At 49.0% G+C, this 15,346-nt stretch overlaps 1 protein-coding gene across 1 annotated transcript; it reads left to right on the forward strand.

The window, feature by feature from the left end:
• Positions 1 to 2,670: 2,670 nt before the first annotated feature.
• Positions 2,671 to 3,594, forward strand: HNRNPA0 (heterogeneous nuclear ribonucleoprotein A0; the record flags this gene model as incomplete). Its single annotated transcript, XM_079542168.1, has 1 exon — positions 2,671 to 3,594. The coding sequence occupies one exon, from the start codon at positions 2,671 to 2,673 to the stop codon at positions 3,592 to 3,594; it is 924 nt and encodes a 307-aa protein (XP_079398294.1).
• Positions 3,595 to 15,346: the final 11,752 nt, after the last annotated feature.

Consider the following 15,346-nt stretch of genomic DNA (forward strand, 5'->3'; position numbering starts at 1 on the left):
TACAGGGATTGAAAGAAATTAAAGGGGATGAGTTTTACTATTTAATATATTAAAGCGACATTATAACTTGAAAGACTTAATATTGTTGTATTATCCATGAAGCTCTCTTCCAAAACTTCAGTATTCCTTTTCAGTCTTAGAAATTTGGACCCATCAACCAGAATCGCAGAAATACGTTTCTTTAGTGATGAAAGATTCTGTAACGGTTTCACGAGTGGTGCGTTTTTATCAGCTCTTAGCGAGCACACGCTGTAAGGTGGGAAGCTCTGTGCCTGGAAGGTGCTCTGCTAATTCCCGTTGTATGATCTCTTAACCAGTGATGCCCTCTTGTGGATCCCCGTAGTGTGCCTGCTACTGGAATAACGAATGCCTGATAACAGTGAATTTTTTCTTCTTTCTAATATTCTAATAACTAAAATATCAAACTAAACAACTTAAAGGCACAGAGTTCATACAAACGTGTATAGCAAGGGACGTGGTGCACTGATGGAGGAAAGCAGGAGTCCTATGGGAATTGGAGAGGTCTGGTCGGAGTAACCAAGGTGACTTGGGAGAACTGGGAGGTATGAAGAGCAGTGTGACGGCCAAGAGAAGTTAGTGGTTGGCTGCTTAGGAATCCGTGCATTGCCAGAGCCCGGTGGTAAGAGGGTAGGCATATGGACGTGCAGCCCTCTGAGTGCAGGGACTGAACTCCGAAAGGATTTGGGGCAAATACATGAGATGTGTGGAATCACATTCCTGGTGGTTGGCAGTGGGCAGCGCGCAGGAGCACAGCAGGACAAATGAAGTTAGGTCTGTCTGCAGAACCAGAGGAGGCACTTCTATCTGTAAGAGATGGATCTGTTTATGTTTAAAGGGTTTTCCTATTTTGTTTTCATGTCATCAATCGATCAGACAGAAGTGCAAAAGAGAAAGTGTCTGGGTTATGCCTGAATTGAGCCAGCTGTTGATTTTGCCTGCTGATTTGTTCACGTTTTAAGGCTCTCATCTCCTCCTGCTGAAAGAAGCAGTGACTTCCCTCTGTGATCTCTTCCTTGGCCTGCTTGTCTGTCTTGTTTTCGGGGAGCAAAGTGAGCCATAACAAAGGCTTGTTTTCCTTGTTATCCACTGTGGCCATAATTAGCTCTCTGTAATTTTTCTTCCCTTTCACTGCTAATTATTAACGGTCTATAAAGTTCTCATGGGTGATTTTCTACTTAGGGTTTAGCTTGGGAAGGGCTACGTAGTTTTTACAATAAGTGATAAGAGAGGATGGTACCCATGTGCTTGGATGGTGTGGGGGATGAAACGGCACCACCGGCTTTGGGAAGCCAAGAACTGGGATATAAAGCAGGCACCGTATGAGGAACTTCAAGAGGAGGCTTTTGCAAGTTGAACTGTTTATTTTGAGGTTCCGATCCTTAGCGTTTGACACACTGCAGCGGTCAGAAATATTCTTCAGTTGCTGTGGTATTTAGTGGAGGGAATTGCACAGAGAACAACGCCCTAGAGAATGATCTTGGAAAAAGCTTATGGAATTCTCATCAGAGATGAGGATAGATAGATCTGCTCCTCAGGACATAGGGCTGAAAAAGCTGAGGAATAGAAAACAGGGATTGGAGTAACAGTGGTACACAGGGTTTGCGTGCCACTGAGCAGCTCCTAACACCTTTCTAAGCGAAGATGTAGGAGCGAGGAGGCACTGATAGGGCTGGAGAGAGGGAGCGAGGATGGAAACAAGAGGAGAAAGGAAGAAGCTGCTTTAGAGATGGAGCGGCTGCGAGCACGCTGTTAAGAACGGGCACAAACGAGGGGAGACAGCCAGGGAGCGACTCGAGGCGCGCGGATGGGAGCCGGACGCCACAAGCTGCTCCCTCGGTGCCCGCTCAGCCTGCAGCCCGTCGGAGCGCTGAGGCGGGAGCGCCCCGCAGCCTCCCAACGGTCACGGCGTTTCAAACGCTCCCGCGCGAGCCGACCCCTCCGCCCGCTGCTCCCGCCCGCGGGGGGCGGGGCCGCCGGGGAGAAAGCGCGCGCCGGGCGAGAGGAGCCCATTGGCTCCCGTCCGCGGGGTTGGCGCAGCGGCACAGCGCGGGCCGGCCCTTCCTCCTCCCCCCTCTCGGCGCGCGAAGAGGATGCTCGGCACCGGAGGCCGTCACCGAGCCGCTCCGTTGGCTGCCGGCCGCGTCCGTCACCGCCGAGCACCGGTCTCTTCCCCGCCGCGCGGCGGAGGTCGCTCTTTCTGATTGGTCGCCGCGCCCGTCGATCGCGCCCGAGTCTCCGCCCCCGCAGATCAGTCGCGGGCGGTTCCAACTGCGCGTTCCTATTGGCCGCGCGGGCGCGGGGGGCGTGCGCGGGGGGCGGGGCTCCCGGCGCCCCCTTTGTGTGGGCACCAGTAGCCGGCCGAGCTCCCGAGCAGCAGCGGCCGCCATTTTGTGCGCGTCCGTGTTTTCCCCCACCCCCGCTCCCCTCTCCGCGGCGGCCGGGACGCCCCGCGCCTCGTGCCGGGCAGGCGAGGCGAAGCCAAGGCCTCGGGCTGGGCCTCGGGAGCCACCGGGGGCCGCGAAGCCGCGCCGCTCGCAGCGAGAGAGGAGGGAAAGAAGCGGCAGAACGGAAAAGGGGGGGAACGAGGCTTCGGCGCTGCCCCCCGACGGGAGGAGGAGTCTCGGCGCCAGGCCCGGGCGCGGCACCGGCATGGAGAACTCGCAGCTCTGCAAGCTGTTCATCGGCGGCCTCAACGTGCAGACCACGGAGGCCGGGCTGCGGGAGCACTTCGCAGCCTACGGCACGCTGACCGACTGCGTGGTGGTGCTCAACCCGCAGACCAAGCGCTCCCGCTGCTTCGGCTTCGTCACGTACTCGGCGGTGGAGGAGGCGGACGCCGCCATGGCCGCCTCTCCTCACGCCGTGGACGGGAACTCGGTGGAGCTGAAGCGCGCCGTGTCCCGCGAGGACTCGGCCAAACCCGGCGCCCACGCGAAGGTGAAGAAGCTGTTCGTGGGCGGCCTGAAAGGGGACGTAGGCGAAGGGGACCTGGTGCAGCACTTCAGCCAGTTCGGCCCGGTGGAGAAGGCCGAGATCATCGCCGACAAGCAGAGCGGCAAGAAGCGCGGCTTCGGCTTCGTCTACTTCCAGAACCACGACGCGGCCGACAAAGCGGCCGTGGTGAAGTTCCACCCGATCCAGGGCCACCGCGTGGAGGTGAAAAAGGCCGTGCCCAAGGAGGACATCCAGGCGGGCGGCGGCGGCTCCGCGCGGCCCTCGCGGGGCGGCCGGGGAGGAGGACGGGGTCGGGGCGGCGGCGGCTCCGGTAACCGGGACCACAACGGGCTGTCCAAGGGCGGCGGCGGCTACAACAGCTACGGCGGCTACGGCGGAGGGGGCGGCGGCGGCTACGGCGGCTACGGCGGCGGCTCGTACGGCGGCGGCGGGGGAGGCGGCGACTACGGCAATGGGTACGGCGGGTTCGGCAGCTACAGCCAGCACCAGTCCTCGTACGGCCCCATGAAGAGCGGCGGAGGAGGGGGCGGAGGGGGCGGCGGCTGGGGGGGCCGCAGTAACAGTGGACCGTACAGAGGAGGCTACGGCGGGGGAGGGTACGGGGGCGGCTCGTTCTGAGCCGGAACGCCCGAACCCGTTGGGCCGGGGCGGCTTCTCGACGGTTTCTTCCTCGCCCGCCGGAGGGCGGCTCCTTTTAAATGCCTCCCCGCTGGGGGAGCAGCTCCTAAATGCCCCCTGGGGGCCGCCTCTGCCGCCCGTGCCGCTTCTTTCTCTCTGAAGACGGACCGGGCCCCACACACACACATACTTTGTGTTACAGTCATTGATGGACTCTATTTTTTTATTATTACTTGGACCTCGGTCGTTTTTATACTAGCAACGAAAAATGTCTTGTTTTAATTTGCTTTTTTTTGGGGGGTACGGGGTGGGAAGCGTCTTGCCGATCTGGAGTAACAACCGGGGAGGGCTGTGGGGAATTCCTTTGTTGTAAGGACTCGATACCTGGCTACTACGTTTTTTTCTACAAAGCCTACTCGGATCCCATGACTGAAGTTAACGTTTCTGTAAAGGAGGAAAAAAAAAAAGTCGTTTTTACGTTTTTTTTTATTTTTTAAATAAATCATTGTGTTCATTGATCTTTACATGTCTAATTTTTTTTTCCTAGGATCCATTCCGTACGGTTTATGGCTTTTCTCAGTTTTAAGTGTTGCTCTGCTTTTAAATCTCTGTGTACTTAGAGTCAGTATTTTGTTGTCAGTAAAGGTTCTGACTGACTTTTTTGCTCCCCCCACTGGATTTATCGGTTCCCAAACATTCGGCGGAGAAATTGTTGAAGTCTCAGCCCGTGGATATGGTCTGTCTTTAAATACTCGTTTTCACTTTGCAGTTTGTGTGCATCCACCATCTTGTACCGGGCGCTTTGACGTGCTGACATAGTTGGTTTTTTTCTATAGGACTTTTCCATCAGCGTATGTACCGTGTTTTGAAGAAATAGTTTGTGTTAAGCATGTGCTTCATTCATATAAAATGTTCCGAATTTCCGATTGCTTAGTTTCAAGTCTTCTTATTGGTTTGTCTCTGTACAGTTCCTTTCAGGAAAGGGTCAGCATTTATCCCCTTATTAAATGCACACTGTTCTCATAGTTAACGGACTTCACTGAACAATTGTCCTACGTTAAAGTTCCCTGAGATCCCTGGCAGCTCCACCTACCGGAGGATGGCAGCCTGCAGCACGAGGAATGCTTTGCTAATGCTTGTACCAGACCTGAAAGTTAATTGATGCCGTTAGATGACTGGTGTAGAGCAAAATGCAACCTGCATGTGAATAAAGGTGGGCTCTGTGAGTATTGACTGGGCAACAGAAATAACAAAAAGATTGCAATACTTGTCTCAGCACACTTTTTTTTTTCCTCATAATTGCAATTGCCCATGATATTTGAAAGTGATAATCTGTTTGGGCAAAGTGCTATGAAAAATGAGCCAGCTAAGTGTACCGGTAACCCAGGTGCCAGTTGTAAAGCAAAAATATTTGTGTAGTCTGCTTGATTAACAAATGTATATTTGTAGCCCTTTCACGCAATAGAATTAAAGTTTGTTGTTTATTAAAAAGCATAATGTTTTAGGGGAAAACTGCCTTCCTGCATAGAAATATAGAATAGCAACGTTTATGGGTTTATGGATATCAAATAAAGAATTGAATTCCTTACATGCTTGAGTGAGAGTATGTATGATACGGGACATGGCTTTGTAAGTACAAAGTTATTTTGACTTCAGGTTTCTGAGCACTTAGTCTTTAATGCTGATGCTGTGTGGGTCTGTGTCTTAAAAGCTGGCCTTGATTTGCTCCAGGTGTGCAAGATAGGCGTGTAATTGTGCCACTGGGCTGGAAGATTGTGCATGAAAATTCAAGGTATTGTCAGTCTTGAATGTCAGCCTAACCTGACTCTGATTTTAGTTGCAACATCTTTCTCATTGCTATCAGAAGTAATAGTGTCAGCTAAATTCATTACCTGCTTAAGCATGAGTGAATAGGGCAACTTTTTTGGTATTGTTGGGATTTAAATGAAGAGCAGAGTTTCGTCTTGGTTGTAATGCTTATGGTTCTTCAACAGTGAAACTGGTTCTCCGTGGCTTAGGTTCCAAGTGATTTGCTATTTGCATTTATATTGTGGGTTTTTTTAATCTTAGAAGTTCATTAGGCTGTTGCTATTGAAAGTGTGTGTGACACTTGAGAGAAGTATTTGTGAAAGGCTGCAGTTGGTGAAGTACCAGCTCATCAGGACAGCTTCAGGTGGTTGGTTGGTTGTAGTTCAGTTCACAGAGCTGGATGGTTCTTGTTTCCTTATTTGCAGTCTAAGACCACGTTGGACTGTCATCCTTGAGCTTTCCTGGGAGCACAGCTTTCCTTTTAGCAAACAAACTGAAGTGCTGTGTTCTGTGTCTTCTGTCTGGCCGTGTGAGCTGGGCTCTGAGGATGGACTGCCTTAGTAGCCTTATTTGGGGACCAGCTGGTTTTGAAAGAAGCAGTTAAATTCACTTCTGTGATGTGCTTTGTTATGTGGTTGGAGGGATGGAGATTTGCTCATCAGGTGTAACTGGTATTTTTCATGTTCTGTGTCATGAAAGAAGCTGTTGGTAGTAGGAAGAATATATATATTTGTAAAGTTACTGCTTTGGTTGTGAAATCTGGCAGCTTTGATAAGCAATAGCTTGATGTTGAGAATTGTGCTGAAGCATGCTGCTTTATTACCTGTGTGTAGCTCTCCTCTTGGACGACTGATGTCTTAGTATAAAAAGCAGATCCCAGAAATAGAACCTATGCTAGGGAGCATTGCTACCTAACGTGTATCTCTGCAGCGTGTCACCTGTGTTACCTTCCACAGGCATCCCATAGAATGTTTGTGGTGAGCACGTCGAGGAGCTGGGCCTTGCCCTGCTCTTACCTCGTCTCAAGGCAGTGAGAACTTCGTTGTGACAGTGCTGGAACATTGCAGGGGCTCACGTAAGCAATGGTTTAATAAGCAGCAGTAGTACTGGGGTGCACCATGGAATGTAGGTAGATGTACAGATCTGTGTTGGATGGCATTAAAGAAACAAAAGGTATATATTCAGAAAGATTTTGTGTGCTTTCCATAGTAAACGGAAGACATCTGTTGGTAGATTTTTGATTATGTATTTAATATTTAGTAAATATGTGCCCTCTAGATGGGCTCCTCTGCACAGAGATAACTAAGATAACTGCATAGAAAACTAAGACAAAATGAAGGTGTGTAGCTGGCATGCAAAAAAGCTTTAGACTATTTACGTCACTCTGGAGTGCTTTTAGGGAAGAAGAGATCAAGTTCCCTTGTTTGCTGTTCCTTAGTTTGCAGTTTAGTTCAGGAGTGCAGGTGTCTGAAATTAACTTCATTCCTTCCTAAACTAAAAGGCCGCAGAGGATTGCTGGTTCCACCTGTGACAAACGGCATGAGAGCAGTGTGTTTACTGTTGAAGCTGAATAAAGTGCAGTAGTTTTAAGAAAACTTGGATGTTCTTTTTAAAATCTGGATGAACAAAAAAGGAATTGTTCAAAACAAAGCTCTGCAGGGGCTGCAGTACCACGCTATGGCTGTGCTGTGATGTGCATGCAGTTTTCAGTACTGTAGTCACTGCTCCAAAGTACCATCTGTTCTTGATCTGCATCTGGGATGACCTGTGAATTTTATATGACTAATAAAATCAGCCTAGCATATGCTTTGTTAAAATGAATGGCCACTGCTTGAAAAAGAAACACGCTGAACGCCTGTGTAGGTAATGAACTGCTACCTGCACAGATCAGTAGAGGTACATCTCTGTTCTTAACACTCGCTGATGGAAGGGTAGTTTGGAATTGAAGCAACAGCTGAGGCTGCTTCAATCTCCACAGATCTCCGTTGGTCACTAACTGTGGTACAGCTGTGATTGTTTGAAAAAACTCTGCCCTGCCCTGCAGGTTTGCATAGAAGACTTCAGTGGACAATGTTTACTCTCCAGAGCTGAAGCTCTCAGGTCTGTGTGGTGTCCTTAAGTAGCTGCAGTGCTGTAGGCATTGGGCTCCCAGTTCTGTGTAGTGGGCTGTCTGGGACCAGGAGGAGTTAGGAGATGGAATTGAACTGTATTGGATGCTTTGTGCATGTGTCGCCTTAAAAATGGATGGAGCTGGAAGTTCTGCCTGGTTAAAAACGTGATTTAAAGTTCTTAAATGCTTTATGGTGGTGTTTTTCTTTTCCTCAGAAAGTTGGATCCCCTCTGTAAAACAAACTTTATTGTCATTTAACATTAAAAGTGCATTGTGTAGGTTGGAGCACAGGTTTGCTCTCCTGCCTTGCTAGCTGATACTACTGTCACAATATAATGCCATTCCTATTGCTACTGAAAAGGGTCTGAGCAGTGTCCAGGACCCCAACCTCCCATGCAAGTCTGAAAATAGAGCGGATTCTTTTTCTTGTGTATCTCAGAATATCCTTTCTAAAATGCAGAAGTTTGGTTTGAATTGCTAATCTCAACAACAAACCCTAACCCAAAGGAAATCCAATCCCTTAAGGACGGAGTTGTGCTGTGTGCGGGGCAAACAGAAACGTGGTACGATTTTGTGAGAACAGCATTTTGCTTCTGAAGTCTGTGAGATAATTGGTTACCTAATAGAAAGCAAATTTCTGAGTGTGTTAGGAAGGATTGCTTGTCATGAGGTAGCCGTTATGGATTAGAGTTTATCACATAATCAGCAGTTTGTAGCACATCTGTGGGATGCACGTTTTATTGTGGACCTCTGCTTCCTAAGCTGTCACAACAAGGCACTTCTTGTATGTCTGTCTTTTGGAGTCTGGCTGTGTGTGTCTGTGGTGTACACACATACAGCCTGGGTGAGGGTTAGCGGATGGAAAGTGAACGACCTCAGCTAGAGAGCAGTTTCCAGAACAAACAGTGTTTTTGATCTTTTAAAGCTTAACAGCTTCTGACACCTGATGTATGCATCTCCTGAGGATGACTTTCTGCTTGTTATTATATTTCATTACATGAATAAAACAATTGCACCTCTATTTCCACTTCACAACTCAAAAACATCAGCAGGAGCTCTGAGCCAGCACTGCTTGCTGCTCCTGATGGGCTTTTTTAGGTCTCCTGGTGGAATATTACTACTTTTATTATTTCTGGTACATATGTGTATACAGTGATGTACAGAACCTCAGCTGCTTATCTTTAGTAAGTATTTATTTCTAGTGCAGTATAAGTGCTACTACTGACTGGTGTAAGGTTATGTCTTACAGCAAAATGAATAGGCTTTTTGCTGTGTGCCTTTACTGAGGTGTTTTCTATGATTTGGTCACACACGTGCTTTTAAAGGAGCTGATGGCATCGGGTGCTTTCCTCCTTGATGTCCCCTTGACAAATCCCCATCTTCTCTGCTCCCAGAACTGTTTGATTTCTACAGTATGGAAAGGGGAGGAAATACATTTTCATTTTTAACTGAGACCTCTGTGTGGTTCTAAGAGTGCTGTAATTATATCTATATTCCCTTAGAAACATCTCATCCGTCTCGTGGGATGATGTGGAAGAAGTGCAGCAGGAATGCTGTAATGAAGCAGTAGTTTGATACAGGAGAGACATTCTTCAGATTCTTTTATTTTCCTAAGTTTTGCCTAAACTAAGCTAAATGTTGCAACAGCATTTTCCTGAGTGTTCCTCAGCACAGCTGATCTTAGCAACCAAGAGAAAAGTTGTGCTGAAAGCCTGTTAGGTGCTGTTGGCTACTGCTGTTACAGAGCACATCGAGCTTCGAGCACTGGCTAGTCTCAGATTATCAGCTATCCAACTAACCAAAGCTCCTTAACTTTGAAAACGAGATGCCAAGCCCTGTCAGACTAACAATGCCATCTGTCTGCAGCATCTGGATGTTAACCCTTAGTCTGAGACATACAGTCTCATTCCTGAGTGCTTTCACAATGGAAAACACACTTCTGGTAAGAAGAGCTCTTTAAAATTCAAACTATGGTGTGTTCACCATAGGTAACTTTGATGCGTACTGCATTAATTAAACTTCAGATATCTCGTGTGCAGTGCAGTAAGGAGTCAACACCAATTTGGAAAGCTAGCCGTGGCAAGATGCGTGCTTGCTTACTACCATCAGTGTATCACTGCTTAATACTGCAGGAAAAATTTCTTAGCAGCAGAATAAGCTGATGCATCTGAACAGATTTCTGTAGTAAAAATGTTGGCAGTTGGATGGTATATGTTAACTAGCTTATGTCTCTCAAAGTCCTTGTATGTGCTGGAAATGCACTCTTGAAAGGAATGGTGTGCAAAGACCTGAAAGTAGCCAGTTGCTCTGTAAGCCAGTGAACACAGAAGAGAGAACATTTTAGTCACTTCTGTAACTTTGTGTGGTTTCTGCTCTTTTAGAACTGGTTCCTTCTGCTGTGTACGAAATTTTGCTTCCCACAAAACCCTGGGGGGGAAGAAGCAGGTTTGGAAGGAAAAAAAACAGGAAAAACAATTTGCAGCATGGACTTAGAGCAAAGCCAGATAAAATGCACAGGAAGAGTTTGGGGCTGAAGATTTGGGCTCTTTTTTGCTTTTTCTTCACCTGTGGCTCAGTCACCTGGTTTTCTTTCTGGCAAGCTTGCCCAGGCTCAGTGGCAAGCCTCCCTCCGCCAGCCATGCACCCCGATGAACAGATGGTGACAAGGGCTGTGCATGGCCCTGGGAGGAGGCTGTGCTTACCTAGCTGTTGAATGAAAGCACAGCATTCCCAGCTGTGTTTGGAAAGGGTTTACTCCTATTTCATCTTCCAGGTCCCCCCCCCTCAAAGAGGATGCTCTCTGGTGTCAGGAGCTGGCTGCTCCCTGGCTGGGTTGCAAACATAAGAGATTTCTGATTGCCCTGTGTGATCATCCAGTATCCTTTTAGCAGTCCTTTAAGTTTACTGGGTGATTTTGCTGTGTGATTTCATTTGGACTTGTTTAATTCTGTCCGCTGTTGCTGGAATAACAAAGCTCGTTTTACCTAAGAGAGCTCCTTTGAGTCCTGATGGCAAGTTCAGGGCTCCTCCCTGTAGGCTGGTTGTAGTTACAGTTGCTAATGCCTCTGGCACAGGTTATTTTGTAAAGTGCATCCTGCAAGAAAAGTAATGCTAAATTTTCAGTGTTAGAGTATTTTCTTAGGTATGTGTCCTCCTGAAAAAGAGAGCTCCCCTTGAGCACAAGGGAGGACTCAAGTATTCGTAGTGAGTGACCTGCAGCAAATCACCATGTGCCTTTTCTTCTGGGCTCACTCATCTGTTATTTTCTTGAATTTAAGAAAAAAAATAATTTTTCTGTAAATTTTGGGAGTTGTCAGTGGGAAGTTGTTTCTTCCACTTGCCCAGCACCAGCTAGAATCTGGGCTTCTGCTCAAAGGATTCACATTAGTTTTCAAACCTTTTGAGGCATGAATCAGCACCACAGATGTTTTGGAAGTGTTGGGCTGGGCTTGTGTGCAGCTGATGGCAATGAGACTTCTAGTTTGCTGTGCACTTGGGAGCTGACTGAGAGAGCTGGGAACCGTCATCCAAGTGGCAAGAAGCCGGTGTTCCGTGCTATCTATCTTCTCTAAGTGTGTGCTTTTTCTTCCCCACAGGGTTTGTGTCTGTTTGGAGAGAGGATGAGAAGATGAAATTGTGAAAAGCACACCATGAATGCTTGGTAAGTGAACAGAAATCCCAGAAATCCTTTGATGTACAGTTCCCATCTAGATATGATATGGAGATTGAACAGAAAAAAAGGTAAAATCTCAAGCAGGAGAGTTAAGCACAATCCATTATCTGCCAGGAAGCCATGCTGCATGAACTGCTTTTTCTGTTCAGGTAAAACAGGGCGCCTATGGGAAGCAATCTTGCCAAATTTCTCATCTGTGGCATCGAGGTAGTTCGCTCATTCTTAGTAATGTTGCAGCATATTGTGTTAAAAGACAGGTGTGATGGGCTGCGTTTCTTGGCTTTGCAAAGAAAGGGAAACTTTTGAACAAAATTCAAGAAGAGAGTGAGGTAGTGAGTGTAGAAGGTGTGATAATGAACTGATCTTGATTAGCACAGGGAGGTCCTGAATTAGCATAGGCTTGTTTGTGCCAGTCTCTGTGTTACAGTATACAAATATTAATCAAGCTGTGTAGTGTCTTTATGACACTAAACACGTAGTTTCCTCTTATTACTGAAGGTAGTCATGAAAGAAGAAAGGGATATATTAAAAAGAATCACATTAAAATGATCTGTTTGCTCGGACCATAGCTTAAGTTTTTGCTCAAGTTCACATGGCTGCCCTGTAGTGAAAACAGGACACTTCAGTTGGATCAGAAATGGGAGGCACAACCAGGGAAGCATTAAGCAGAAGGACCCAGCAGCATTTTGGCCACCTGAATACAGGTTTTACCTTTGTTCAAGTGTCCACAACAGTTGTTTTTTCAGCTTTCTTCCTGAATCTTATTTTTTCATTTTGTGTGCTCTATTCTAAACCATAGAATCTGTCTGAAAATCTTCCAGCAAGTCTCTGATACAGACATGAGTTGATAAGAGGCAGGAAGCTTGTGCTGCTGGCATAGCTGGCTGCGGGTGACATCAGTGTTTTATGCTACAGGAAAGAAGGGGAGGAGGAGCAGGGAGGCTGTTTTTGCTAACTGTTACTGCTGGGCAGGGTGAGCAATTCAACAACTCCAGAAATGACAGCCTGGGGTGAAGGTAGCCAGTTGTTACTATTGTTGGCAACGTTATAATGAAGCTCTTGGAGTAATCTTATAGGAATTATGATTGAAGACTAAAGAAAAACATATTTCATAAACTGTTATTTTGCTGGCGTGCGGCAGACAGGAGCGTGGAAATGGCACAGCTGCCAGCAGAGGGCTGCAGCGGGAGGCTGGGAGTGGGGACACCTGTGCTGGGAGCAGGACCTGGGGCTGGTGTGCGTGCTCTGCTTCTTGCAAACAGCATCCTTCTGGAAACGCTGCTTTGCAGTGACTCTTCCCTCTGAAGCTTTCAGAAACCTGGTGATTGCAGCTCGAGGGAGGAATTCTTGAAAGCACCTGAAAAAATTCCACACATCACATGTAGCTAATCCCTTTTTAAAGTTTGTTTTTTTTTTTTTTTAAAGATACCATTCTTTGCACTTTAAAACAAGAAAGCAGTGGGGTTATCCATTGTAATTATTTTCCAAGGCTGCTCTAATGTCTGCTTCGTGGAACACACATTTGTCCCATCCCAGTCATGATTGCTCTTTCCAGGTGCTGGGGTTTACCTTCCTCTGGCTGCATTTGTGCAGTACAGAGTGCACAGCTGGGTAGCACACGTGAGAAGGCATTGCTGCTTTGGTGCAATCTGTGTGCCTAGGGCCCAGAGCTAGCATGCCTGAAGTGTAGATTGCATGGTGAAAGCTTAATACTGAATAACTGTGTTAATAAAGATACACAGGTACTTGGCAGAAGTTTCAGGATACGCTCATGCATTGGAACATTTTATGCTTATCAAGGGACTTACGTAGAAAATGAAGTCTAGAACTTGTTGAATAATTGCTACTACTTTTAGTCTACATTATCCCTGACTTGAAATCGCATCTTGTTGTACGCCCAAAATGTGAAGGGACACTTGGGAAATGTTTGAGGATCTAGGTGTGTTCAATGGATTGAATGGGATTCTCAAAGGGAAAATGCAGGAATCATTCCTTTTACCTGAGGAGGTGTGGCTTCATGGCTTTGTACTTATGGGAGAACTGCCAAATGGTGTTTAAACAGCAGGGCTCCAATTCTCCATCCCCATGTGGCACTGATAAAGTCCTTTGGCCTCCGGATGTTCCAAGTTCTCTTATCTGAAGAATGGGAATGAGGATTTCTAACAAGCTTTTTAACTTCTCCTGTGGAGGGTGCAGTAGAATCTATGAAATCGTTATTGCTGATGCAATTTAAGATATATGGAACTTATGGTGGTAAGAAGGATGTGATTTGAGGAGAAATGTGAAAAGGTGAGGTGATATTTATGAAAGAGAGGATGGCTTCTTGCAATAGAAATCACTGACACTTCTCCATACCTCTTTCTGTTGCACAAATCATTCGGTGTACCCTAAAGTAGTGAAGCAAGCAAGCATTTCCTTGTCTTTATATCCATAACCTCGAGGCAGCAGAAGAAGCTGCATGATTTCACCTGGTGGGCCGTGGGTTTGTGAGAGGACCAACTTCTCCTGAGAATAAGCCGTCATCTGGATTATCGGCAGCACAGCTGAAACTGGACTGTAGGAAGGCCGGCAGGAAGGAGCAGTTCTGAGGGGAGTTCTGTTGTTTGGCTTCTGCTGGCGGGCGGCAGGGGAGCGCTGCCACAGGGCTGCAACGCCGCTGCTTTCAGTTACAGGAGGAGATCCCAGCCACGAGCAGCTGGTTTCTGAAGCGCTGCGTGCAGCGGGCTGGGAGGCCCTTCCTGACGCCTATCTGCTCCGACTCGTGCCCGACGACTCGCGAGGCCGCCGGCCGCACGGGGCAGCCCCTCCACCTGCTCGCAGCCCCGAGCCCGGCGGAGCAGCAGGCCGCCCCCGCTGCCGCCGTTGCCCGGAGACGAGCGGCGAGCTCGCAGTGGGAGGAGGCAGCGAGGAGGAGGAGGAGGAGGAGGCTGAGAGGAGGCGGAGGGCGGCGCGGGTTGCGGCGGCGGCGGCGGCGGCAGTCGCTGCGGCGGGGCGCGGCGGGGACGCAACGCTCCGCAGCCGCCCAGAGGAAGCGGCCCCGGGGCGGGGGCGGCCGCTCGCAACCATGCCGAGCCCGGGGCGCTGAGCCCGCCCCGCTGCCGCACAATGGAGGAGGAGAGGTGGGTGCCGCCGCCGAGCCTTTGTGGCCGTCCGGGCGGCGGGCTCCGGCGGCGGCCCCGGGCCGGCCGAGCCTGGGTACGCGGATGCCCGGGCACGGAGGGGCGGGCCGGGGATCGGGCGGATCCCGCTGACGGGAGGCAGCGCGGGGTCGGAGCTGCGCGGTGCGCCGCGGGAGCCCGGCGGCCGGCTGGGGTCACGTCTGAGCCGTCCGCGCTGCTGGCTGTGCCGCTGGAGGGCTGGGTGGCTTTTGGGAAGCCTTTGGACTCGGCGTACCTGTGTGTACGTGGGAGCCGGCACGGGTGTCGGGCAGGAGCGATGCTGAGCCGTCCTCGCGCCGTTGCTGGGCCGTGTGTATTTTATCTATTTTATTTCTGCCGGGTGACGGCGTAGCTCCAAGAGCTGCGCACAGAAGTGCCCTCGGAGCCATCCCGGTGCCCGCTGACCGCGCGAGGGGCTCCGCTCCGGGCTCCGAGGTGCTGCAGAGCCGTGCGGTGCTCCGCTCCTCCCAAGGCTGGGCGCATTTCTCACACCAGAATCGCTGCAAACTACACGAGAAGCCGTTTCTTTTTTAGATTATTATTATTTCTCTTTCAAACAGGATATGCCGGGTGTCCCTTCTCCAGCCCTGCTGGTGGCCGTGCAGGGAGTGTGGGATGGGGAGGGGGCTTGGCTGGCTGGCAGTGCTCACCTCCAGGGCTTGGCAGCAGTTGTGTTTAAATGTGGTACATTGAGAGACTGAAGTGTGGTCAGCCCCGCGTTGTGGGGATTTCCCTCTGTTAAGGAGCAGCTCTGCAGCCTGTTCAAATTGCTCTGAAGGGTGGCTTGGTACCCTTACCCAGCCCCATAGCTGCAGTGCTTGGTGCATTCAGTGGGCAGCACACAGCTCTCACCCAACCTCGTCTCTAAATTGCTCTAAAATGGAGCTCCCATTCCATGTAAGGATGTGAATGGTCAGCTATGGATATAAATCCAGATATTGGTAGGCAGGTGTTAATTGATTTCCAGTGCCTTGAAATCTTAGATTGTCATATTAACTATTA

The sequence above is a fragment of the Tetrao urogallus genome (genome assembly GCF_951394365.1).
Source record: "Tetrao urogallus genome assembly, chromosome: 14".
Taxonomy (NCBI): domain Eukaryota; kingdom Metazoa; phylum Chordata; class Aves; order Galliformes; family Phasianidae; genus Tetrao; species Tetrao urogallus.